Here is a 26,115-nt window from a genome sequence, read left to right as displayed (position 1 = left end):
TCTCAGGCATTAAAAGCAGAGCAGGTAGGAAAAGTGTCAGTGTACTATAGACCTTTCAAAAAATAGTCTTGTGTCTTTAAAGACTTGACTGAAAGGAGGAAAGAAATTTGTAAACAGGATCACAATTTCAGAAATCTCTGTGGTGAATAGAAAAGGAAGGAGATTTAGTTGTAAAACATACCTCCAGCTTTCTAATAAAATAGAAATATCACTTGAAATGAACATGATGCCTCCATCCAAGCCAAATTAAGTCTAAATAATGAAAAAGTATACCTTAGAAAGTCAGAAAGGTCAAGGTTCGTGACATCAAATCATGGATTGCAGCTGGCAGGCCACCTCTATAATTTCCATGGGAATAACTAAAGAAAATTGACTAAAGAAAATGTCTGTAACAACTGGGACATAGCTTGAAAAAAAAGCCACTAAAAGCCAGATGTCTCAGAAGAATACTTAAGAAGTGTAGAAGGAGGCAGACAGGGATGGGGTTTGTCAATTTTCCTAATAAGTCAGTCAACTCCTCATAGCAAAAAGCCATTTAATGCAATATGGAATAGTTTAAAAGTCAATTAATATTTTGAAACTAAGCAGCCAGCCTTTTTTGCAGGGAGATACTATGCCGACTAAATAAAAAAACTCTCAAGTGTCACATTTACAGAAAACATGGATCTGGTATGAATTTTAGTGTATAATCAGGCATAAGGACCTCCCACTCAAACTAAGGGCACCAAATTCAGCTTAAAAATATGGGAGATGGAGAAAAATATTGCATTTGAACAAAAGGGCTTGAATTAATATTATAAAATTTAATGAAGTCTTGGAGACATTGCCTCAGAAAAGAAAGCTGTATTAACTATGCCTCCAGTGAGTAAAAGAACAAAACAAATGTTAGGGAACAAAATATTAATGAAAGAAAAAAGTGTCAGTACAAAATGGTTAGGTTGAGATGAAGGATCTGTGGAAAAAAGATAAGTGAATGCAAATTAGAAAGAAGATTAAATTAAAAACCAAAAGCATATATCCCATAGAATGCATCAACAGAGTGATGTGCTGAGTGAAACCTGGGGAATAAGATGTGTGCTCCAAAATGCAAATACATCCATTGCATTGTTAAGATGGATATTGAAATGGCTCAGGAGACCAGCAGACTGGGAAGCTCAGCTGGCTGCTTTGTAGGTACGGATATTTGGAATAAAAATGTTGCTGCTTATGCTGGGTTGTAATTCAGAACTCATCAAAAAGTGTGGGCTTTTTTTGTTTTGGGCTGCAAAGGTGAGAAAGAGCATTGCAAAATGTGACAGCTCTGCTGCTGCAGTTCTTGGCTTCGGCTTTCCCTTGATAAACATGTCTGGAGGTGCGGCTGAAAGATGGCTGTCAGCAAACGTGCTTTAAAAACACCTAACAAAGGAAAAATGTAGGAAGCCAACAGTATCAGGTGTAAATATGTATTATTTTTGAGGATGTTGGATTAGGAATTTTTGAGCAAGCTTCCTGCAGCTCTCATTTTTGTGCATGAACCTCCTGTACTTTGTGTTGTTGCTCATCTGTGTTCCTGTGAGCAAACGGCAGCTTTGTGGTGGCACCCTTTGCTCAGAGGCAGACTGCAGTTAGTTCTCCATGTTAGTTCTCAGTTCCTTGTCTCCATCCAGTCTTTGCTTTGTAAAGCAGACTCGGACAAAAGAAGAAGAAAATAAAAAAGAACAACCAGGAAAAAGCCCACACCAAAATCACAGCCCTACATGATGGTGTGCTGTCACAATGGCAAGCTTCAAGCTTCTAATAGCAAGCCATTTAAAGAGAGTCAGTTACAGGTATTCTTATGTACATGTTTAGGAAAGAGGAAAGATTTTGATGATGAAGTAGGAAAGGGAATTGTATGTGAACAGTCTTAATAGCATGCTGCAGGGTAATGACAAGCTGTGAAATCCTAAGACCTCTAGTTCTGTGTTCTTTTACAAACATGTAGGGGACAGAGTCGTGAGCACTCCATGTGCCACCCACTGAGAAATGAGAAGCAGGGTGGGGGAGATGTGAGGAGCGCAGAAATACAAGGGCAGCGCACTGAGCAGACCTGCCGCTGTTTGTTATCCTTGCTGAAACCCTGCCTTGTGAGGAAAGAGCTTTTATATAAACTGGTGATTAAAGGAAAGAGGTATCTAATTTGGGATTAAGAGAGTTGCTGAAGAATTTAATAGTAAAAACAGTTGCTAGAGCAGCTGTTTCAACACAGCTCAGACAATTGGCAGCCAAACTGCTTCCATTTCATGAGTAGGTGACATATTTAATTTCTCTGCACAGAAGTCTTAAACATATCAGGAGAAAAGGCTCAGTTTTAGAGGGTTTTGTCCAAATGTCTTTGCTCATATTCACCAAAGGCTTTTTAGTTGCTCTTCAAGTATGATGCTTAGAAAGTCATGCTTTGGATGTGTTGATCCAGCTTGGGAACAGCCAGAAATTTACTACTAGAAGCTAGTATGAGCCTGGTCCAGAACCACTGCAATCCGTGGACATGTTCCTAATGATTGCAGTCAGTTTAGACTGAAATGAGACCACTGTTGGAGCATATTCTTTGATTTCTTTGCTGTCTGGGTCAATCTAGTAGTAATTTGACAAACTCTGATTAGGTTACTTGTTGTTTTCCCCCAGAATTCTGCCCACCAATCTTAGCAGTTTCTCTCCAGATTTTGGATATCCAAGTAAAATAAATATATCTTTTCCTGCTCTATATGTTCTTCTTCAGCCCATCCAATCATATCACAGACATAAGTGAAATAAAATTAGTCCTTAAAAATGAATGTGATTCAAGGTTGTTGAAGAATTTCAAACATTCAGATCACTAGTGGTTATGGACCAGTAATTTTGTTAAGAGCAAGCATAGAGCTAAAACTCCTATTCTACCCTGTTAGAGAAGATTAATTCCTGCTTTCTTAAGAGTCTTTACCCTCATTTCCAGTCTTGGAAAAGATTGAATTGTTCTTGCATTTAATAGTTATGTAAATTAGCACTGATTTTGTCATTTAGCACCTGTGCAAAATTTTCTACTGGAACAGTTCTTTCAAATATGGCATAAACAAAGCATAAGATGCACAGTGATACTGTTCATTTGTGGATGTTTACTTGGAAAAATCTGTATGAGCTATTGAGCATCTTTACCACGGGTAAGGATGTCATGGATATGCCAGAAACACAGCAGCAAAGCTTTGTAGGCATGTGGTTGCTCTTAAATAGCACATAGGCCACTAGTCAGACTTTCAGCAAGCTTTATTTTGAAAATATATTAAATACCATAATACATATACTAAAAACCACATCTTTAGGGTAATGGTAATGTCTTTGCTGTACTCAAAGTCTTTGTCTGCCAAACATAACTTAGGCTGGATATAGAGATATTGACACAACTTCTGCTGGCTTCTGCCTGGTATTGCTGTGGCCTCCGCTGCTTCTGTCCTCTGTTCTGTGTGAGCAGATGGGATCCTGCAGCTGTTTGAATAAATATTAGTTTTAAAGAATTATGCTGCTCTGATTAACCATTCAACGAGGGGAGAAATGGAAGGGGAGAGAGCACCTAAGGAATCTCTCTACTTCAGGCCTCTTGCCCAAAAGCATTCATTTAAATGTTTGAGCAGTGATGAGGTGAGGAGTTATATAAACGGGAAGCCGTTCCTCAAATCACTATCTTCTCTCTGCATAGAGTGTAATTGATAGCTTATGTGTTTGCAACAGCTGAAAAAATAGAGCAGAACATGCAAACACGTCTACTGTATAACATATGTGGGAAGCAAGTGGAGGAGAGTGTTAACTTTAATAGAAAGTGAATTATCTGCCATTTTTGTTCCACCCCAGATGTAATTCAGCAAGGAGATTGGATCTGTGCACTAGATAATCTGAGACAGTGCCTTGGAAATTGGCAGTCAGAGTTCCATCCAGAGGGCAGGAAATGTGTGAACAAAACCCAGCCCAGGTTATCAAGCCAACTAAAACCCCAAGCCAACAGGGGTCCTTGGATATTGAGTAGCTGGCACTTTCCTTCATTCAAAGAAGGAAAATAGGCTTGTTTTACAGGTGAAAGGAGATGCTTTGAGAGCAGTCTGTTGTAGATCATGGCAAAATCTGGTAAGAAAAACCAATCTCAGGATGATTTCACAGTGAAAATTCATGTGACTGGCTTTTTTCTTGGATCTAGGGGCTAGTTAGTACACCGCTACATATATATACCCATGTGTCACCAGGTTTGGGACCCTCATTTAGCATTTTTGCTATGAGTTTTGGTTCCGTGTGAGATCCTATGCTTTAAAGAAAAGGCATGTTTGTTTACTGAGAACTGAATTATCTTCAGTATAGAAAGAATGTATTTTTAGAAGCGTGGTACGGCCACAGTTTCTCCCCTTGTTTTGCTTTTTTAAGGAGATAATAGTGATACGCTCTTGAACTGAGCTCAACCAGCCAACACAATAGCTGGGACAAAGCATGTAGGAAAAAGGATGCTGACAGTCCTTCCTCTAAAGATGCTCAAACAGCAAACACACTTTACAACTGCACATTCAGCGATTAAAGATTTCCAGAATCAGTTAAAAGCTTTGAGGATCCCAGTAGCCGTGCTCAGAAAACCCATGTGACTTCGCTGTGTGTAGACTTCTGGTAGTCTTCTAATTAGCTTTGTAGGGGTCTCTGAAGGCATCTGGGTTTCTCACTGACTCGGGAATTAGACTGAATTTAGGCTGCCTGAACATACCAGTGATGGTTTTGAGCATTTTTCAGCATTTCTGTATGGATCTCTTTGCCCCTCTGGAATGGCAGGCGGGAGCAGCATGGTGGGACGGGCTGTGCTGCGGTACTGACTGCACCACGCCTCGTGGCAGAAAGCACAGAGCAGATCGGTTTAAAACGAAAGGGAATTTAAAAAAAAAAAAAGAAAAAAAAAAAAAAGGCAAATTCAATTAGTCATTTGAAATTGAGTTGGGGTTTACAACTTGAATTTTTAGGCCCAGATCCATCAGAGCACTTAAGCACCTGCTTTACCTTGAATACAATTTGCTTTTCAATAGCAGTTATTTGCCTCACTGTCAGAGACCTCCAGGAAACTTGGGCTTAAATGGACATTGTAAAGGATAAAGGAAGGATGGCAGACAGGCAGTGGTACTTGGAGAAATTTCTATTTTTCACTCCCTACACCTTATGTGCTTTAAATAATGCCTCCTTAATGCAATCCTTTGTGTTACGTACCCTGTAAATAATGTCAGGAAAGGTTATTTAATGATAATTTGACTTTTTCTTTGAAAAGAGATGTTACTAATCTTAACCTGAAATCTCTTTAGTATTATTGAGGGGAATAACAACCTTAATGTCATTTTGGTTTGATTTCTTTGTATGAGGGGGTGGCAACTCTCCCTTCTCTCTCATCACCAAACATCTGAAACAAGCTCTGTTATTGCTGCAGTGGTACTTGGTCTTATAGAGATTTCATCAGAAACATTTCATTTTTAATGGACAATGGAAAATGTTCAGCTGTCCATTATTACACTTCTTTGTACACAGTCTAAAAATATAAATGGAAATTATAATTACATCTGTAATTCTGGGTCCCAGCTGAAATCGCTTTAATCCCAACGTGAGGGGAAAAAATCAATACAGAACCCTTAACTCTGGTCTTTTCCTCCTTAGATATTTAATTTTCAGTTGTACTAGTTTATACCACAAGTTTTATAAGTTTTTCAAGGGACTTCAGTACGCAGAGATGATTTTGCATCCTCAAAATGGTATTGCTACTTTGTGCTTTTCTGTTTTAGAAATGTAATGACATTCCTGAGTAATGGGTTATATTGTAGCTGCTTGATATACTACGATGTTTCTCTCTTTTATTTTTTGATCATTAAAAAGAGGGACCTTTGAAATGTTGCAAAGTTTTTTTTAGAGAAAATTCTATTTTACTGGCAGTAGAATTACATATATTTTCTTTTTAAAGAGGAACCCAAGTCAGCATTAAAGATCTAACATTGAGATTTGGAAAAGACATCTTTCTCAACTCACCACAGGTTCTCTCTACTCTATTGTGCTTTTTTCCTATGGGCTTCAAATCATAGGTCTGTCAAGGTTAAATATTATCATGTTTGAGGGTTTTTGGTATCAACATCTGCAAGTACAGAAATGTCAAGTGTTTTGTGTTTCTGAAACCTTCATCTTTCTGCAAACCCAAGCTTAGACCAACAGTTGCTTCTGTTTGAGTTAACATCTGAGGAGGAAGGGAGAGGTTCTTTTATGCTGTAAGACCTTTGCAAACTATTAATTGTCCACGAATTGCAGCTTCCTCTGAAACATCTGGTTCTGGTAATAGTTCCAGTCGCGATGCTGCAGATTAGGGCACACTCCGCTACATTGCCCCAGTTGCCACACTGTTAATAATCGTGGATCAAACATCCACAGAGCAGAGGTGTGTTCTTCATCTTGGCAGAATGTCTTCTTTCTTCTGAATTGCATGTATGTACCATTTTCTAGATCATGGGCAAAGTAAAACATAAATTAGCAGCATTCTGGTCAGGCTTTTCTCTGAATACCTGAAAGACACAACTGAAAAGGAATGTTTCCATTTGAAGTGAGGCATTTCAGCAACCTACATTTAGTACCGAAGGTAAAATTTATTTGCTGTCTAAGGCTGTCAAGCCTTAACTTCCTGATTTCATTCCAGGATACAGATGTTTCATTCTCTCCCTGCCCTCTCCTCCCCTTTCAGATACCATTCTATACAAAAGCCTAATCCAAAGATCATTGAAATGCTTCCATTGACATCCAGAGGCTTTGGCTGGGTCTGGATGAGTCTGGGGCACAAAGTTCTTCATTGCATCAAAGCTATTCCCTTTTCTCAGTCTGGTATCTAGGCAAAGCGCAGATGTTTTTCCATCTTTACTTCTCCCTGCAAAGTATCTTGATGTTTTTTTTATGAACTTGCCACTTCAAGTCTATCACACTACACAATCTGAAAATACTTAGAGAGATATTATAGTAGTGACCTTTATTGTTCATTAGTGAATCAGCAGCCTAGCTTACTGTGGCTTTAAATGAGCTATATAAATTGGTTGTTATTTTCAATGATGATTCCCTTGATTTGAACGTACTAGAGCAAAGATAATTGATTGATTCATTATGTAAAAGATTGTTTCAAGTTAGAGGATGGTTTTATTTAATTTTTTTCTCCCAGCCAAATTGAGATATGCTGTCTAGAATCTTGGCCAGGTTCTTACCAGGTTCATATCTGGAAGCACTATTGCTTCTCTGTTTCTCACTGAAGGCACATAGCAGCCTTCCTGGGTGGGTGGGGATGCTTCTTTGATTGTGGTGCTGTTCCTTGTAATGTCAGCTCAAGCTGCTGCCAGCATCACGTCCTGCATGTAAGACTTTGTTGCACATCTTTGATACATGATGTATGTGTCCTTTCAAAATAAATTGAAATCTCTACCAGGTAGTGCTGTCACCTCTCTCAGGTATCACTAATTCCCAGCTATTGGCATTGCTTTTCCAAGGATGCAGTGTTTTGGTGTGTCTTCAAAGCATTTTTTTCTTTCTTCAGCTGTGTGCTCCTCTTTCAGCTTCAGGATCCTGATGTCTTCTGTTCTAGATACATGACTAAGCTGATAGAGCTGTTACAGCAGTATGCACTTGTTCTCTCTAAAAGGTTGTTTTGCTCTAAGGTCTTCGCTGTTGCAAATTTTGTCTTGTCGTCTGTCATGTAGCACAGTGCGCAGATGGCACAGAAGTTTGTTTAGAAGCTACAAATCTCATTTATTGGAAGTGTTAGGGGGGATGCACGTAGATCAGGGACACTGGTGGTTGCACCAATTCCCAAAGAGCAAAGGATGCTGCATGCCCAGGGATCATGCAAATAAATCCTGCTGTGAGTGCATGGTGCTGCCCCAGGCCAGGAATGCATGAAAGAAAATCACAGAGATCTGATGATGTCTCATGTCATTTGGGACACCTGGCTGGCACTGCCAGGGCTGGTGCTGCTGGCAAAGAAAGTGAAGAAGAGAACAGTTGCCAGGCCAGGAGGGGATAGTGGTAAAAAATGTGATGGGCTCTAGGAATCCAAGCCTAGGCCTTGCTGCAGGAGACAGAGAGGACAGCATAAGCTGTGGCATCTTGTGCTGTTGTCCTGTCCACCCATCTTGTGGTCTAATATGATGACGTCCAATTTCAAGATTTGCTTAAGGAAACAATGTCCAGCAAAATAAGTAGGGAAGAACTGAGTTCAGATGTGTATGAAAGTCAGCGGTTATGTTGTTTTCATCTGGGAATGGAACATATTTGTGTATATCTATAGGCATTAAATCTAATACCATATAGATGAGTAAAAACACCACCTGTGCCCATAAAGCAGTTAGGAGTTGTATTGTGTGTTTCCTCCATGCTCAGTGGTTCAGGTCTCAAAGCAACCTCAGAGTGATGTATTTGGTAGTGGTGCCATGTGTACGTGTCTCTTTCAAGCACAGCTGTTCTACAGGACATCCTGAGGGGGTGTTTGCAGATTCTCATCTGTGTCTCACTTCTCCAGAATCTGCTTCTGCTCCCAGGATCTGGCATTGCCGAACCCTTCTCATCTGAGCAAGTCAACAGCCTGTCCCAGGCTGCTGCCTAAGAGAATGGCAGGGCTTTGTAAATACAGGAAACAATTGAATGATAAGTTCACACTTCAGCATGCTGCTTAACAAACTGATAACAGTTAATTACATACAGTATTTTTAAATGCAGCAACAGGGAGATAACTCGTGCAGAGGTGGAGCACAGGCCCTTGGGCCTCACGACCGAAGGTTAACCTCTTACTACCCATGCACATAAAGAGACTGGTGGCTACAGCTCCGAATGTCACCAGTTCTGAACTTTCACTGGCCAGCAGTGACTCAGGGTCATGTACATGAAGTGTCCTCAGCCGCAGGTAGGGACAGGGAAAAGCTGTGCTCAGTCCCAAAATGTATGGGTCCTGCTCTGAGAGCAACCTGTGAGCTGACAGGCAGAAAACGTCGGGTGGTAAGCCCGGGGCTGTCTCCAGCAGAGGCAGCAGGTAGAGCGTGTCCAGTCGGGAGTCGCCGTGCTCCTGATGTTGGTGTAACTGAAGGAGCTCTGCAGGAAGGAGCCAGCATAAACACAGCTGGAATGGGCGCTCACAGCCGGCTGCGAGTCACAGCAGCTGCACTCAGCGCTACCGCTCCCTGGGCACCGGGTGGGACATTTCCGTCTGTCCCAGCCCGGTGGGATTGAGGGTTTGACCCTTGTTATTTAAAGCACAACTTAGGACATCTGCTGTCAGAGCACCCGCAAAGTTTGTGGCTTAATGCAAGTCTAATTAACTGATTTGCCTATCCAAATCTGGAGATTTACACACTTCTATAGAGGCATCTGTAAAGTTATAACTTCAGCTGTTTATCATGCCCTGAGCCTTTAAATCTCAATTATGAAAGGTGGTGTTTAATGGCTAGCTGGAAAATGGGTGGTTACCAGAGTGTTAATGGAGTGTGGCAAGCCAGGAAATGTATAATCTAATGCCTGTATAGAAATGAAAGGTTCTAACAAAAGAAAATATTGGGGGGGAGGATGTACTTACAGGCTGTTTGTGCTGTTTAGGAGAAAATCAGTACATGAGCAGTAGGGAAACAATGGGGACTGAAATACTGCCTGAAGAAAGAAATAAGAGCTGCTTGTTTTTAAGGTCCCTCTCGCCCCCCCAAAACAGCCATCCTTCTTCTCTGGGTCTTGAGCTTTGCCTTTGTTACAAAGGGGGGAAAAAAAGAATGATATGTCACAGTGAGTTTAACAGAATGTCTGGACCAGAAAGAAACAAAATGAAGGAAAAATAACCAGCTACATATTCCTTTTTTACTGAAGCATGGTTTTACTACCCAGTTTATTCCATTGGAGGCAGAATTGACAGCCATGCTTCATCATGGCAGTGGGAGAAAGTGCTGCAAGGAATGCTTTAATTTAAATGAGAAATGCTCTAAGAGGAAAAAAAAAAGCCTAAAAGCTTGGTAATAACATTAATAACCACTTCTTACAGGTTTTTACTAGCCCACTAAAGATCAGACAGCATGTTAAGGTCCCAGTGGCTGAATAGTAAAGACCTGGGCCCAGGTTATTATTACTTAGGAAGATTCTTTTAATGATTTGTGTTATTAGTTGAAAATCATTTGAATAGCACAGCTGAATGGTCACCATGCTTTAAATTCATTCCGAATGAAAAATGAGAACAGGGTAGAATTTGGGTTTATGCATTTCTGCAAGCACTTCACAAAACCAGTGTGGATAGAAGTAGTGCTGTGAATGGGCAGGCAAAGGGCAAAGGTTTCCTTGCTGGGGAGGAGCTCTTCTGGATTGTGATCAATTCCTTCTGAAAAGCAATTTTGACTATGGCAACAGAATTTCTTTTAAATTAAATTAAAAGCTTCTAAACCACCACAGACCCCTTAATTTCTACTCTGATAGCCTTCAAAAAAGCAGAGCTCTCCAGTAGGGGTTAGGATGAGGCAGAGGGATCCAGGTGGTATTTCTGGCTTTTGTGCTGCTGCTGCACTGAAGCCCGCATTAGGGTCTTGCCTCTGCATCTCACTCCCTTCTCCTAGATTGCCTGCTCTTGAGGGAAGCGGCTGGCTGTTCTCAGGGCAGGGGCAGCTGGCTGTTCTCAGGGGGTCCCCCTGCCTGTTGGGAGTTGCTACATGGTAAGACAGAGCAAGTATTATCATAGCACAGTTTTCACTTCAGCATCTTGCTCCAGTAGTGGCAGTACTTTTTTGTCTGAGTTTGAATTTGCATTTAAATGCAAAATTCAACTGAGAAGCCTAAACAGTAGCTTCTCTTGCTGGCTTAAGAGGCATATGTCCTTTAAAAAGAAGTTTCTCCCCTCCAACGTAACTTGGTCAGCATCTTCTCAGAAATGTGACTCAGAAGACCAAAGGCCAAGAACTCTTTTAGTCTATAGGAAGAGCTTTTGGTCCCCACTGATCTGCAAAACAAAAGACCAAAGGGACCTTGAAATCTCAGTCAGGTCTCTCCCCAACATAGCATGGGGGTTCGTGAGCAACAAGCATGACTGCTTAGCATTGAGAGTAGGTTACCAGTGCCCAGAGGTTAATGACTCACACAGCATTATGTTGTGTTGAATAATGAGGAACATCTGAAATGACACATGTTGTAATGACTCGCTACTTAAAGCACCAATCTACTTAAGATCCCTTTAAGCTTGAGGAGATCACAGAATAGCAATGTCTTGTTCAATAGGTGCTACTTTATTTTATGCCTTCTGGTAGAAGAGATGTATCATGCCTGAGAGCATATGAACAAAACAAGTGAGGAATTGAGTAGGAAGGATTATTGCACTAGTTGTTTTGAATGCTTTTTAGGCATTTATAGAGCACCAGCTAGCACATTTCGGGTTTTGTTTTTGTTGATTCCAGGGTTTTAATCCTGGTTGTCACAGTTCCTACATTTGTAGGTTGGATTTAGGGAAGGAGAGAAATGGGAGCTTTGCCTGCAGGATGAGATTATCAGAAACTGGTCTGAGATTTGCTGTGGAAAATAAACTAATGCTGGAGCAAATCAGCAACACTGTCTTATGGTTTCATTGCTGATGGGAGGGAGTTTAATTAAATGGCACTCTAAATTCTGATGTTAACCAGTCTGTGACATAGTTTGCTCCATTAGGGATTGAGAACAATCTGTTTTCTTGCAGACAAAATAAGTTGTTCATGCTGTCATAAGAAGTCTTACCTAATCTTACAATAAAGTTTTAAACCTGTCAGACACTGCTTGCCTGTCTTACAGTTGTTTCTGCAGTCTGCTCCCCTGCATTGAAAGCTGGTATGTGACTAAAAGTGTACGCTTGGTCTTAGATGTAAAAGCAAGTGTGACACCTAAATGTCTCCAGTTGCTGAAAATGGCCCAGGGAGCAGCTGGGGCCCAACACCTCTGTGGTGTGGCCCTCTGCAAACAATAAAGGACTTAGTTCTCCAGCTGCTTTAAGGCTGGACTTCAACTAGAGAAATATAAGCACATCTCTGCACTTACCTGCTGGGATTGTCATGCTTTAACTGTTTGTTTCTAAATATTTTAAGCTGTAATATTGGAGAGAAAGAGAAACTGTGCATATAAACTCTTACATTCAGGCCAGTTAGCACCACTTTAGACTTTGCAAAAGTGTATGCAAGAGAAGAGAATCAAGCCTGCCTGCATTGCATCTGGAATGTATTGCTCGAATTTCAAACAAACTTATATGGACTCATCCTTCTCCAAACCAAATAGGAATTCTTTAAAAAGGGAAGAGAGATTCTTCCACTCTTACACCCACCACTCACACACACACGCACACACGCGCATACACATGCTCCCACCTTGAAATGCAGGTCATTAAATGATCATTATTTTTATGGGTCTGCAAAGCCTGTAGAAGTCAAAGCTGTAAAATATACATTGCAGAGTGTTCTGCTAATCCAGTCTGACCGCAGTCGTGCCTGGCCCAGGGAAGAGGGTCTGGTAACTGGAAACCTGACACTGAAGGAATTCCAAACACAGTCCTCAAACTAAAAACAGCTCTCTCTGCATGGCATGTGCTACATGAGAGCCAGGGATTGTATTCGTTTAGGTTATCTGATTTTTCAGCCTTGTATTGTTGATAAAAGAACAGGAGAAGGAAGCACCTCCACCAGCTCAGCCCATAAATAAAGTGTGTATGGTGTGTTTGAGGTTAGTATGACATTGCTAGACATCTGCCTACTTCTGTGGGGTACAAGCCTCTCTCACAGACAACAGCCACTGAGCACTTCCTCGTGCTGAAGATTCTTCCCAGCACTAAGATACCAAATTTGATTCCCAGTGAATTTTAAATGCAATCCCTTTATTTGGCTATGGGCAGTATTGATCTGAAAGGGCAAAGAATATTTATTATAGGATTATCTCACCGATTAAGATACAGAGACCCACCTTAATGCATATCAGTGATTTCTTTGAAATCTGCAGTGATTTGAAATTTCATTAATTTATTTATGCTATATGCATGTTGAGTATTAAGCAACAGGAGTTCTTAGAGCCGCTGACTACAAACAGCACTGCAGTATCTTTAATACTTTATCTAGAGAGATAGGCACTCCATGATCTTTTCAGTTAATTGTTTTTAGTGGTTGTTGCTTTATAAAGACACAGTGTAATGTATTTGATACTTCAAGATTGTTTGTTTGCATAATTTAATTCTTACATCAGCTTCTCTTTTCTTCTTTAAAAGTAGATCCTCCTGGCTGAGAACAAACATCACACAATCACACTGCATGCAGTGGAGTACTTCACTGAAAATTTGGACACAGATAGTCTTGTTCCTTTCTCCTGTTCTTTAATCACAGCCTGGCTGTCTGATGCCATCACCCAGAGTCTCTGTATGTCTTGCTTAGACATGAAAGAGACTGCAGCCAAATGTGGGCTTTCCATTTGCTACTTAGTCTGTGGCTGTCTTTGAAGTTTATTTCAAGAAGTACTCTCTAGCAAAGTAAGAAGGCAGGTTTTCATGTGAGATTATATCCCTTGCAAAATATTCCCTCAGCAGCAAGGAGGAGATAGTGATGTAAGAAGAGAGCATTCCCTTCCTTGCTTTTTACCAGGTACTAAGAGGATGACCTCTGTGACTTTCCCTATAGAACAGAGGGAAGAAAAACCCTTTGTCACAATGAAATCCAAACCCCCAACGTGATGGGGCACAGCACAAGCAGTTAGACCTTCATTTTGCTTTCCTTTCAGATAGCCCAAGCACATGTCTCCAAGGATGTTAAAGGTGACCTGCAAATGGAGGTTATCAATGAAACGCAGTAAACCTGAAATGTAATTTTTTTTTTTCTGATTAGTTTTTTGAGGCATCAGGTATTTATGCCAGTCTACTCTGTAAGATACTCCACAGTTGAAGAATTACTAAAATGGGGGGTAATAAACAAAAAAAGAACTGCAGAAGCTAGAAGTGTTTACTTAGGGCTTTTGAAACCTTCAGATACCTGTGACTAAATAATATTTTGAGTAAAAGAAGTCTTTCCTAAGTGTTCCTAATCCTGTGGTTCAGTTTTAAACAAACCCAGAAGCTCTTAAAAATTTTGCAGTGAAGCCAGAAAATACTATATTTTTTGTGCTTGGAAGATAAATAAAGCAGAGATAGAAAAACAAACCTGCTTTAGGCTTTACTTGTCATAGAGAAAATGACAACACGTTAATTGAATATCAGTTGCAAATTACCTGCTTTTCTTGGACAAGGCTACTTTGTGCTCTTAACGCTCAAAATGGATCACAGTTATTAACTGGTGAATCATTTTAAAAGATAAACTGGTAGAGCTGCAAACCAGCATATGAGGTGAAACACGTTCACAGCCGCCTGTGTGTGATCTGTAATTTCTCTGCAGGGGAAGGAAGATGAGACTTTGCTTCCTCAAAATAAAGCAGACATTTTAGGGGCACCTTGTTCATGACATTTTTGACAAGTGTTTTCATTCTGCCCCACCAGTTTCTGGTGCTTCTGTCTCCCTTCCTTCAGTTGCTTCCTGCAGCAGCAGCCTCTGCTTTTAGCTAGACCCATATCCATAATGCACTTTCCAGTGGGACCCAGCAGAGCTGAACTATCAGCAAAACCAGGTTTTGAGCTCTGAGATCAGTTCCTTCCCAGGATGTTGTGTCAGCTTCCCTGCCTTCTGCCTGCCATTAATTGCACTGTATCCCCAGGTCAAACAACTGGTCAAAAATCTGGAAAACAGCTGACAGTCAGAGCAGCTCCTACTCAGCATGTCCTCTCAGAGGGCACGGTCCTGGCCTGGTCTTTTTGAGTGGCTGGACCTGCTTGACCCAATTTGTGGATTTTTGATCACTCCCCTGGGTCACTGATTTTCCACTTGAGATTATTGGTTTGACCCCCACACCATGGGTCACTGAGGAGGTGTGATATGGCCCTGTGAACTCTGAACTCATCAGAAGCCAACAAAAACAGTGTGAGAGAGGAGAAGAATTTCATTAGGACCTCCTCAGAGGTGGTAGTGTCTGCTGAGGGAAAAGGTAGGAGTTGTTTTCCTTCTTGCAGAAACAAGCACAGCATCTACAAGGGACTGCCAAGTAGAAAGTGTTTGGTTTGTTGTGTTTTGGCAATTTCTTTAAGGATAAACAACAGCATATAGTTTTACACTGTGGGCTATCGAGTGAGAAGGGTGTTGGTTCAGAGGAGCTGTCTTCTTCCTGCTGGGAGCTGCCCTCAGCGTCCCAGACTTACTGCCAATGGTGACAGCATTTCTGCAGGCAGAGCTTGGTATTTGCAGTTGTTTCTTTTACTTTAAAAAGATTAACTTTCTGATGGTTAATTTGTCACACTTGAGGAGGGAAGGCAGTTTTTTCATGATTTTTAAGACTGATCAGATAGAGGTTCATGGAGACTCCATAGGCTGGTCAGTTACATTATGACCTGTGAATGGGCTTCACCAGGCATTGGTGGTAGGTGGAGAAGAATGAATCCTTGGGAAATAATTTGGCTTCAACATGCTGTGCTGGTTGAAGGGAAAAAAAGTGTTGTCATTGTAGCTTGTGTATCTGCTAGTGTAACACCCACTGGGATCGCTTGGGGAAGTGAGCTGGACAGTGTGGAGCAGCCATGAGGATATCTTTTGTGAAATCTCCCTCAGTCATTCTGCCTGGATTCAGCCTTTTGGACAGTTACCAGTGTTTCCCAAGGTTTGACTCAGGCAAAAGTTCTGCTAATCGTTTGCTAGATCACTGCTTGTATTATCCCAAAGGCTGCTAAAATAACTCTCATACCTTCTGTCTTCCTGGGGCTTTCCTAAAAGGTTTGTGTGGATTCCTGTCAGGTCTCTGTGTACAACCTGTCCTCCCAGCTGCTAAGTCATCACTCTGGGCAAGACACTCAAGAATTACACTACCTATGGGTGTTTTGCCCTCAGAGAAAGGAAACTGGTGCTGACAGTGAACAACTTGTGGTTTTATCTTTTAAAGAAAGATTTTGCTCTTCCCACACATTGTTCTGCAGTTCTACACAGCCACATATGGTGTTAGCTCTAAGTGAACCAATGGTGGATTTCGTTTTCTAGGAGAGGTAACAGCCATGGAGATCTGATGGCATTAGCTCAGGCAGCTTGGGGACGCTTTGGTTGCCCAGGTCCATCTTCACTGCACAGTCCTGGGCCAGAGCAGCCTGAGTGCACATCCCTCTGCACAGTCACAGCTTCTGTGGCAGCAGTGTAACACTCATTCTAAAACTGGAGTGGCTGAGATTTCCTGGAAACAGCTCTTTTGGCTGGATGGCAAAGCACACCCCTCTTTTTTCCTGCACCTTGCAGACCTCTGGTGTCAGTTGAGGTATAAGTTGTTTACTGAAGGCTCAGTATGTCATGCTGGTGGCTCAGTCCTATTCTCAGCCATCATTTTGGTGCCAGTTCATCTTGAATTCGTTTTTTTAGAGTAATTTGATTTGCAGTTAGAGCTCTGTCCAAAAGCTATCACTGGCTTTTCAGTGAATTCTGGATCAGGTTCCAAGCTCAGTCCTTTTTTAATGTGATCCAGAAGAATTTCATTGATTATAGCTGCTGATGAGAACACCTTATAAAACCAATGTACAGGATTTTGAGCATGATCCTTAAAAGGTGATGGGTATAGGTTTGACATTTGCTCCTCTAGGTATGCTGCTTGACACAAAGCAGTTCCTACCATAGCAGAACCTTTTATGATTGGAAGTATGTTTTTGTGCACAGAGGCATTAAAGCTGAGTGTGATGGGACTGACTAGTGAACAAGCCTTCATGCATGTGGAAAAAAAAGGTGGAGCAGCTCTTTGGCCTGCTCTGGAAATTAGGCTTTGTTGCAAGGCGTAGGTGTGTGAGCAGTGACAGTAATTGTCTCAGTACGTACGGTTAAGAGTGGTTTGGTATCTCAGAGAGTGGCTTCAGGCCCTTCAGCACTTTGTCTGGACTGTCTCACCAGGAGGTGGGGAGGGAAGCTGGGAGTGCCTGTCTTTTATAATGTTCTGTTTTTAAAGCAGAAAGTCTCTGGGGAGCATAGGGTCCTAAAAGTCCAAGGCCTGGAATGCTTCCTTTTGCTCTTTCCATTTTAAACAGGAAACATTTGCACTAAGTTATTCCAGGAGGAGAATTGTAGGTTCGTTTCAAGGCAGATAATGTTTGTTCATTGCCTATGTCTGTGATTTACCCCATGGGCTTAAACGAGTGCAGCAGAAAACCACATGTTTTGTTTTACTACATGTTAAACAAGTTCCAGCGGAGTCTGGGAGCCCAGGTTAAGAAAGAAGGAGCATGCTTGTTAAATCTCTGTGTGAACAAGAGAGTCATTGACAAATTTTGAGCACCTGATCTGCTGTACCAGAATGATGACTTTTTTCATAATTATGCAAAGAATATTTAAACAGTTAATGAGTTCAGTGCTAAAGACACAGAGCAGGTGTAACTGATCTATATAATTGATCATCTTCCAGCCCCTGTTTTGGGTCAAAACTCTGTCTTCTTCCCTAAGCTCTCATTTGGAGAGAAGCTTCCTGTGCAGTCAATGAGAGGTTTTGTCCAAAGTGCAAAGACATTTGCAGTCAGACTGGCAAAAACTCCTAATTAAATTGAACTTTTGGGGATGCTCTGGTGACATGTCTGTGAGAACAATTATTTTTGCCATTTCAAAAGTATCACAAGTTAAGTTGTAATAGGAAAAAATATCAATGCTTCATTAGTGAAAATCATGAAATTAAGATGCAGAAGGGTACAGAGAGGACTCCATGGCTCATCCTTGGGGATGACACATTCGCATGTAGCTTTTCACATGAACTAGGGCTTGTGAGATCCATACTGATGCAGACAAGTTACAGGGCTGTTATAATATCAGGCCTTTTAGATCACAGATTTTTTTAAAACTCAATGGCAACTTGCCCATTAAACACAGGTATTGTAGCCTGACATCCCCAGTGTTTCTTCCCCAGTTTTTCCAACTATGGTGTTTGGAAAGTTTTACAGGCTGACATATTAGGAGAGAATAGTGGGAAATGGCCTGGAAAGCGTGAATATTTGTGCATGTAAAGCTTATGGGATTTGCAGACTTGCAGACCTAACTCATCTGTTTATCCTCAGGCTAGATAAGATTCAGTCAAATATGCATTGTTTAAAGGAGCTTTGTTTCCATTATGGCAAATGGATCACAGGAGACTGACTTTGGAAGCTGAAGGGCTCCAGTGCTCCCCCATTGTAAAAGGGCTGTGATGTGTACTGGACCCTTCTTCAAGTGTCCTGGATGTTACAGACTTTTGTAGCATGCAGGTGGGAAGCTTGTTATACTTGAGAAGTTCTTTTCATTCATCAGGACTTGACATGCTTGAGGTGGCATTTCCTCTCCCAAAGTAAACATAGATTGTATGTACAATAATGTATCACTGGGCTAGTAGACTGCCTTTTTATGTGCTTTATTATGTTTTTTCCTCCTCAGGCGTGGACCTGCAGAGCCACTAGAATATTTAACAGGGCCGCGAGTAACATACAAAGAGAGAGATCTTCCCTACTACCACGGAGGACAGCCTGTTATCCACCCATCCAAGGGGAACTACATCCGTGCGCCGGACACAAGAGTGGCAGAACTGAGGTACCCTCAGTATTACCCAGCCCAGCCCATCACAAACCAGCATAAAGGACCCCTCCGGCAGGACGTGCCGCCTTCCCCACCGCAGTCCCACCGAGCACCAGCTTACAGTGAAATGGTCCGACACCGTGGGACCAGTCCAGACCAGTACCAGTACAGACAACAGGATCCCAGGCAGAAGAACCCCATGACTGCAGCTGTATAGCCATGCACTGGGCTTGCAGCACAGCCCGGGAAGAGCCCGGTCGGACATCATCCTTGTAGAGTTGTTCCTAAGCGTAGCTGCCTGTAAGAATGGCACACGAGACCTGGAGTCGTTCTTACTGAGCTGGGCTCAGCATAGGTGCTTTCTAACAGGCGAACTAAAGCCACGTGAGGTACGATGTGTTTTGAGTATGTGAGGTACCAGACAGTTGAGTGTTTTTTAATTCCTTTTAAAAATAGAAAGTGGCTGCTGGAAATGAAACACAACACTTAATACACCTCAGGCCTATTTACTGAATCCAGTTACACCTTTACAGTACATAGCTGTCTGTGTAAGGGCAGCAGAGTCACCAGAGTTTACTTCAGAGTGCTGTTGTAGAGCTTTTTGAGTGAGAACACAGCATGCAGTGTGGACTTCTTGCAGAGCTGGGCATCTTGTGTATCTAGTGTGTGATCATGACAAGGGACTGCCACAGAGAGAGTGGCCACATTCCAGGCACATCCTGACCAACAGCTCTGCTTTAAGGATGCTGCAGTTTCAGATTTGTGATCTGGCCTCTGTCTTCCTCTGTCTTTTTGGTGGTGGCAGCATTTATCTTGTAGCCTTCATTTTTTGCAAGTCTGTGTATCAAGAGTCCTCTCTTATTGCACCTGCTGCAGTTGGAGTAGGGTAAAAAGCCTTATCCCCTATGCTTGGGCAGGCTCTCAGAGAACAGGCAGCCACTTGAGAACCATGTCTGTAGCGGGGGGAGTGTGCACTTGTGAGTGTTGGTTAGTTATACAGTGTGCAGACTTTAAATGTAAACCCTGGAGACCAGATCCTCAGCTGCTGTCAGGAAGTGTCGCTTGAGGGGTTTCAGTGGAGCTGGCCTATAAGGATGTAGCCAGGGAGGTGACTATGGGCATGGACTCCATAATTCATATCAAGTTACTGTGTCAGGAGCTGCCTTGGCTCCATCAAGGCAGCCCATTCCTGGCCCACTCCAGGCAGTGTTGGAGCCAAGTGCCTGCCAGCAGCGTGTCTGCCCTGGCCAGCCCAGCACTGCCAGAAGGCACCTGTTCATGGGGGCCACCTTCAGTGCACGAGGGAAGCTCAGCCTTGGGCAGCGCCAGGCCCTGCCATGCCAAGTGCCAAACTACTTGAGTTCCTGCAACCAGAGGCCATGAGGTCAGTGGGGAAAGGCGCTTTTCACGGCAAAGGGTGAGGGAAAAGACAAGGAAAGTAACAGGAAGGGCTGCAAGACCCTGGGGTTCAGGAGGAAGATGTGAGAATAGCTGTTTGTAGCAAGTTATTTGCAGCAGTGCATAGGAAGAGAGAAGGTGTGGGTGGGGAGGGGGTATTAGCAGCACAGCAGAGCTGTGGTGGGGGGACAGGGTGGTAGGGTACATGCTTAGTCCTTTGCCGCAAACAGCCTGAGTTTGCTCTGCAGCCAGAAATGCGTGTCCCCAGCCACAGGGACCTGCGCAACCTGACCCTAGAGGGCTCTGAGTGCTTAGAGATCTGTCTCAAGGATTTTGTCAGGAGGAAACCATGCAGTATTGTGACCTAGAAATATGTTATTTCCAAGTGTCCTTAATTCCTCAACTTCTGCCTTTTGGGAGTGTCACTAAACCACTAGGCCTTCTCTCCTTATCAGGAAAAGACTGACCTGGCCAAGGATTAAGTATAATGATTTCTTTGATGTCATTTTGACACCTTTGGTATGCAGCATATTAAATCACATAGATCACTTCCCAGGTATTAAATACCATCAGGAAGGTTTGTTCTGCTAGGAGTGTGTCCTGCTAGCAGGTAATGGCCCTGATGAGAAGCAGCATTTAATCCCAGCCTACTTTCTTCTCTGCTGATGGTGCTGGTTAGAGCCTGGTGTAACCCTCAGGCACAGAGAGCACTTACAGCTGTCTGAGTGGCTGGCAGGCTCTAGTGCTTGCATTCCCACCAGCCTCCACCCACCAGTAGGCTGGGAAGCAGGGGAGAGGAGACAGCTTTCCATGGCAGGGGAGCACCTCCATGATTCAGATAGAGGGCTGGGCTCCCTGGGGCAGGGGCAGGCACAGCTCTAAATCCAGTCAGGAGGAAGCATTGGTGGGAGGGAGACAGGAAGAGGAATGCAACTGATTATGAAGCAAGGGTGTTTGGTTCTTATTCCATTTCTTTCTGCCCTCTTCCCTAGTAATGTAGGAGGGAAAAACCTCTGGAGGGAGTGTTGGGTGTAAAGTTGGATGTCTCTCAGTACCCTCCATAAATAAGGCGCATTCCCTAAGGAAACTGTGCCTGTCGTGTACGTGCTCTGCAACGCCTTGTACTTCTCTCAGAAATCTTTAGATGCTGTAGGATACTCAGCCAGGACTTGGCAGCCACAGGATAGCCGCTGGTGTTATAAAGCCCTGTTGAAAGTGAAGCAAAAACAAATTAAAATACTTTCCTTTCCCTCCTTGAAATATAACCCCTGATACATTTGATCCAGCTGTAAAGAAACTAATGTTTGTGACAGTGGCTTTATCAAGCCAGGCCACAATTAAGAGCAGCTCTGAATATAAGCTACTGCCTTTGTAAATCACTCTCAACTAACCCTTCAAATGGCATCACAGCACAGTAAACAGAATTTATTTACAGTATTTCATGAGCCAGGGCCAAATAAAATCTGGATGGAAACAGCTCCTAGATTATTTATAGCCTTTGAGGGACCTGCCCAATGTCTCCTCGTAACCTGAATCTTTCCTTAAGAGCTCCCCTTGACTTCATTGGCTCCACTCAGTTGAGGCAGACAAATCAGACAAACACCTTCTGAGCTGTTAATCTTACCTTACCCAACAGGTTATTAAATGATGCTTCTGCTCAGTAAGCAGAAATCAGTAGAGAGCTTCTTCCAATCAAAAAAAAAAAAAAAAAGAAAAAAAGCTCTAAGTATAATATATGGATGCATCCTACAGGTAAGGAGCTAAGGAGGAAGAACAGTGTGACCTAGCTGGGAGAACAAGACCAAAAAGTATTACAGAGCATCTCATAAATCTCTGGTGCCATTGTTCTGGGAGAAAATTGCCATTTCCTGATTTAATATCTGGTATAGGTACAGTATTTTCAAAAGTATAATGTGTAACTACAGTATATATAGTCAGCTTTTCTGCAGTATAAAATGTATGATTTTAGCACCATATTGTGGAAAAATATGTACCATGCAGAATTCACGAGGTGCTACAACTGACGGTTGAAAATACACACTTGCAAAATCCAAAAGAGCCGTTAAGTAACAAGTTGTTCTTTTCCCATATGTCCATATGTTTGGGAAAATTATGAGTCTGAAATGCTCTTGACACGTAATTGCCTCGCACTCCCTCATCCAAAACGTGCCAGTCCAGCAGAAGAGTTACTGACGTAGTGGGTGTGAAGGGAGAGTTGGGTTTGCCATAGGAGCAGCCCTAAGTGTGTGCGTGAACAGGCATCGAGAGCGAGGGAGAGAGGCCCGCACTCACGTGAAGCTGAAGCTTTGATTTCCAGAGCTGGCGGCATGCAGCCTGCATTTCTGGCTCTGGCACAGGGCCAACCAGGCCCAGCAGTTGAAAGATTAAGAGATAGAAAAAGAGCCTGTGGATTTTCTGAGTGACCACCCACTAGTGAGCCATGATCTTGGCCTGTGAGCCGACATTACCACTGTGATATATTATGATGCAGAAGTCTCTAGGCACCCCTCAAATGTGTAAAGAAATATCAACTGCCCTTTGTGGCAGAAATTAAGCATAGAGAAGAAAAAAAAAAAGGCTTTTGCCTTGAGAAAGTGCATACAGTCCTGAATTCCAATTCACTCCAGCTTCCTGATCTAGAAATAGCTTCACAGGCTGCCTAATTTTTTTACAGATGAATTGTGCTACCTCTTCCTCCCAGCCATCACAGATTTGTTTATCAGAGTTAGTGCTGTGAGTGAATCCTAGCGACTGCTCTGCCAGGGCCACATCCTGGCACTGCTCTGAGCAGGGGCTGCTTTGCACTTTCAAAAGGCCCCACACCTGTACTCCCTGTCACAGTTGTCCTGCAGGGTCCTTAAGCCTTATGTGCAAAATCAGAAGTGCTATTTACTATCTCTGCATAGGACAGAAGGCTTTGTAAGACACTATTCTGTTACTGTGAGGGAGAGAGAGGTACTTGTGATCCTGACAATATCTGTATGTTTAAGTGAAACTGATTTAAAAATCATATGTGATTGTTTTGGGGGAGAAATTCAACACGTAATTTGACAGGTTTTTTCTAGTACCACATCAAAGATTTTGATCTTTTGTTACATATGGCTATATAAATTTTACCTGGTTTATTTTGCATTAAAATAAAGGCTTTAAGACTATATATGATTATGTACTTGTATGTAGAGTCTTTCCCTCTCTTTGTGTCTACAAACTCATCCTCAGCCGTGGATGTGATTTGGTATTAGAGGATGATACACGATCAAACTGGATCAGAATTGGTAAGATGACTTATTTTAACAAAAATCAAAAACACAGCACCCATGTGCTATTTTGTAGAAAAAAAAAACATCCCAGGGTTTAACTTGATTCCATCTCAAATCTGCATTGTCTTCAGCTCTATTGCCTAAATCCTGATTCCATACCCCAGGACTGAAAGGAGAAGCAAGAAGAAGTCCCTTGCCAGCTCAGAGAATTTCAGCTTAGGCAGCATGTTCATTGCTGAAGTTCCCCAGGCAGTCTCATCTCAACATGGAGGTCTTCTCTTGCTGTTGGTACCAGCTGAGGTATTCTGCAGCCTGTAGCAAGCTGCCAGGTCCAACCAGCTGAGAGGGCTAGAGACCCTTGCCAGAGATTTAGGATGCCTTGAAAGTTCTGCACAGGCTCTTCACATGAGGTATGTTGGTCATTTAACTGAAGCTGGTAACTCTTATTTTCACACATTATGCACAAGCATAGATCTTTGTAGGATCAGGCTGTGGGTTGCAGTGAGATTCAGGCAAGAGTGTTATGTTAGGTGGAGTAGTTTTCAAAATAGATACCTCAGTGAAAAGGCATTAGTATAGGGAGAAGGAATAATGAAGCCTAAGATGGAAATTATAGGTTACTATGAAGAAAAAGGAAAGAATAAAAGAACAAAATAGACTGAAAGGTGCAGGTGTAACAAGGTGTAACACAAAGTGTAACAGAAATGGCAGGAATGGGTCAATAAAAATACATGTGTACTGCATTCCAAAGCATTTTGAATGCAGGTCTTGGTGTTTACAGCCAAGACAGCTCATGGACAACTGTCAGTCAGTTTTAGCATGTATTAAATTATAAACCACATAGATGCCAATTTTAGAACCAGTCAGGTCATAACCTGGACTAACAGCTAAAAACTTATTTACAAATAAAAATGATACCTCAGTTTCTCCTGCTGGAGCTGTACAAAGAGTAGCAAAAGACAAAGTAGGAGTGTATTAAGAGCTGGAAACTCAGTGACCACAGTTTGAGATCATAGTCCTTCTGCCTTGGCGGTCTCCTGTGGTTTCCCCACACTCACTTCCCCAGGTCCTGGGCTTAAGTTAAAATCTATTTTTCAGTCACTGCTCTGTCTGCATAAGGAAGTATGTGGAGCCATTTGACTGTTAATTAATTTTAATGAACAAGACTGTGCCCTCCTGAGGCCCGTATCCTGCTGTAAGCAGAGTGGGATGCAGTGCCTTTCCGCGTGGACGGTCTCGGAGCAGCATTACCCAGCAGCAGTGCAGTGACCTGCTGCAATGTGCTCTACCCAGGGCAGAGCATCACGGCCTCTCAAGCAGGAGGAACATGGCAGCTGTGCTGCTTGGGAGGCTCTCAGGAAGCAAAGTGCCATTATCAAGATTGAAGTGGAGCTGAGCAGCTCCTGCAGCCTCCCAGAAAGCATTCAAAGCTTCTAGTAAGGCCCAGAGGATTCTGGCTCAAAGGCTCTGGAGGTCTCCTGAGGAGGGTACTCAGACTCCCTTCACTTGGTGTGCTCATCCCTACAGAGAAGGTATGGAGGTGCTGAGGCATGCCTTGGGAAAGGATGGAAACAAGACAGAAGGGATCCTAATTCCCAAGTGTGGGATCTGGTCCAGAGGGGACATCTTGGCTGATGGTTTTCTCAGTGAGCTGGATGGGAATGATCTAACACAGGCAACCAGAGAGATAGGATTGCTCTGGGAGTGGGTAAGGAGAGGTGAGAGGGTAGAGAGTGGGAAATGATAAGGGGAGTCAACTGGAGCAAAGGAAAGGGGATGAAAAATTAAAATAGGTTGGAAAAGGGGGCAGGGGATGTCAGACCTGAACAGGAAGTAGGTGGGAAGGAGAGGGGATTGTCCCCGATAAGTGAAGTTCACAAACCAACAAGGAAGGTGGAACTTTGTGATAATGCTCCCCAATTTCCATTTTGCATCCCAGACTTGTGACAAACCTCCACTGTGTCCAGAGTCAAGACCAGTGACAAAGCAGCACAAAGCTACATGAGCCTAAGCAAGAGAGCAGAAAGGCAAGTAGGAATTGTGAGGAAACCCATCAACCAGTATGGGGAGACACCCATGACACATCGCTGCTCCCTCCCTAGATCACAAGCTGGCACCCAGATCTCACAGCCTGTTCCACACACACTTCCCTTCACTTCCCTGGGTAGCAACATCACAGTGTCCTTTCCGAACTGCCTCTCTCATCCAGCAGTTGCCCCTGGTCACTGATGTCCCTGTTGTATTGAGCTTCAATACAACGTTTGCCTTCACTGCTCAGAAGCCTCACGTGCCATCTGTGAGTGTAGCTAACTAACACCAATGTACAGACAGGGACAAGTCATTTCTGAATCAGTGCTTTGTGGGTATAGATTGTAAGAAAGACAAAGATTTCATCTGCTTTTTTCTTGTCTAGAATAAACCTTTGACATGTGCAAAAGCTATTTTATTGCTGGCCTGGTACAAAAATCCTGAACCTGTTTCAGGGGCCAAAAAGGTGATTATAGTCTTTAAAGCAGAATTAATTCTTAAACTGTTCCCAAAATATGCCTGACAAACTAACCCAAGCCAGACGAGTTGGCTGTGCTCATGGTAAAAGAAAACCTCTGTGCAGAGGAAACAGCCCTGCTTCGCTTTTCCAGAAGAATATCTGCATCTGAAAGAAATACTTTATTGGGAAATATGTACAGGACAGTAAAATAGCAAAATGAGACATTCAATGAGGCTTCTATATAAAACTGTGCCCTTTGCCTCTAGTGAATAATGAATACAAATGATATAAAGAAGCAATGAACATTCAGTGTTTTATATTTAAAACACATTTGTGTAGAAAACAATGTGGCATA

General features: G+C 42.6%; 1 protein-coding gene across 3 annotated transcripts in view; it reads left to right on the top strand.

Annotated features, from left to right (window-relative positions):
- PARD3B (par-3 family cell polarity regulator beta) overlaps positions 1-23,169 on the top strand; it is a 396,105-nt gene extending 372,936 nt beyond the window's left edge. For all 3 annotated transcript variants that reach the window (XM_053947862.1, XM_053947861.1, XM_053947860.1), the window contains one exon: positions 18,477-23,169. In XM_053947862.1, the coding sequence (XP_053803837.1) occupies positions 18,477-18,831 (355 nt within the window). In that variant the 3' untranslated portion in view covers positions 18,832-23,169. The remainder of the gene's footprint in view (positions 1-18,476) is intronic.
- Positions 23,170-26,115: the final 2,946 nt, after the last annotated feature.

This window comes from Vidua chalybeata, chromosome 7 (assembly GCF_026979565.1).
Source record: "Vidua chalybeata isolate OUT-0048 chromosome 7, bVidCha1 merged haplotype, whole genome shotgun sequence".
NCBI lineage: Eukaryota > Metazoa > Chordata > Aves > Passeriformes > Viduidae > Vidua > Vidua chalybeata.
Note: the sequence above shows the minus strand (reverse complement) of the source record. Positions and strands in the feature narration are given on the sequence as shown.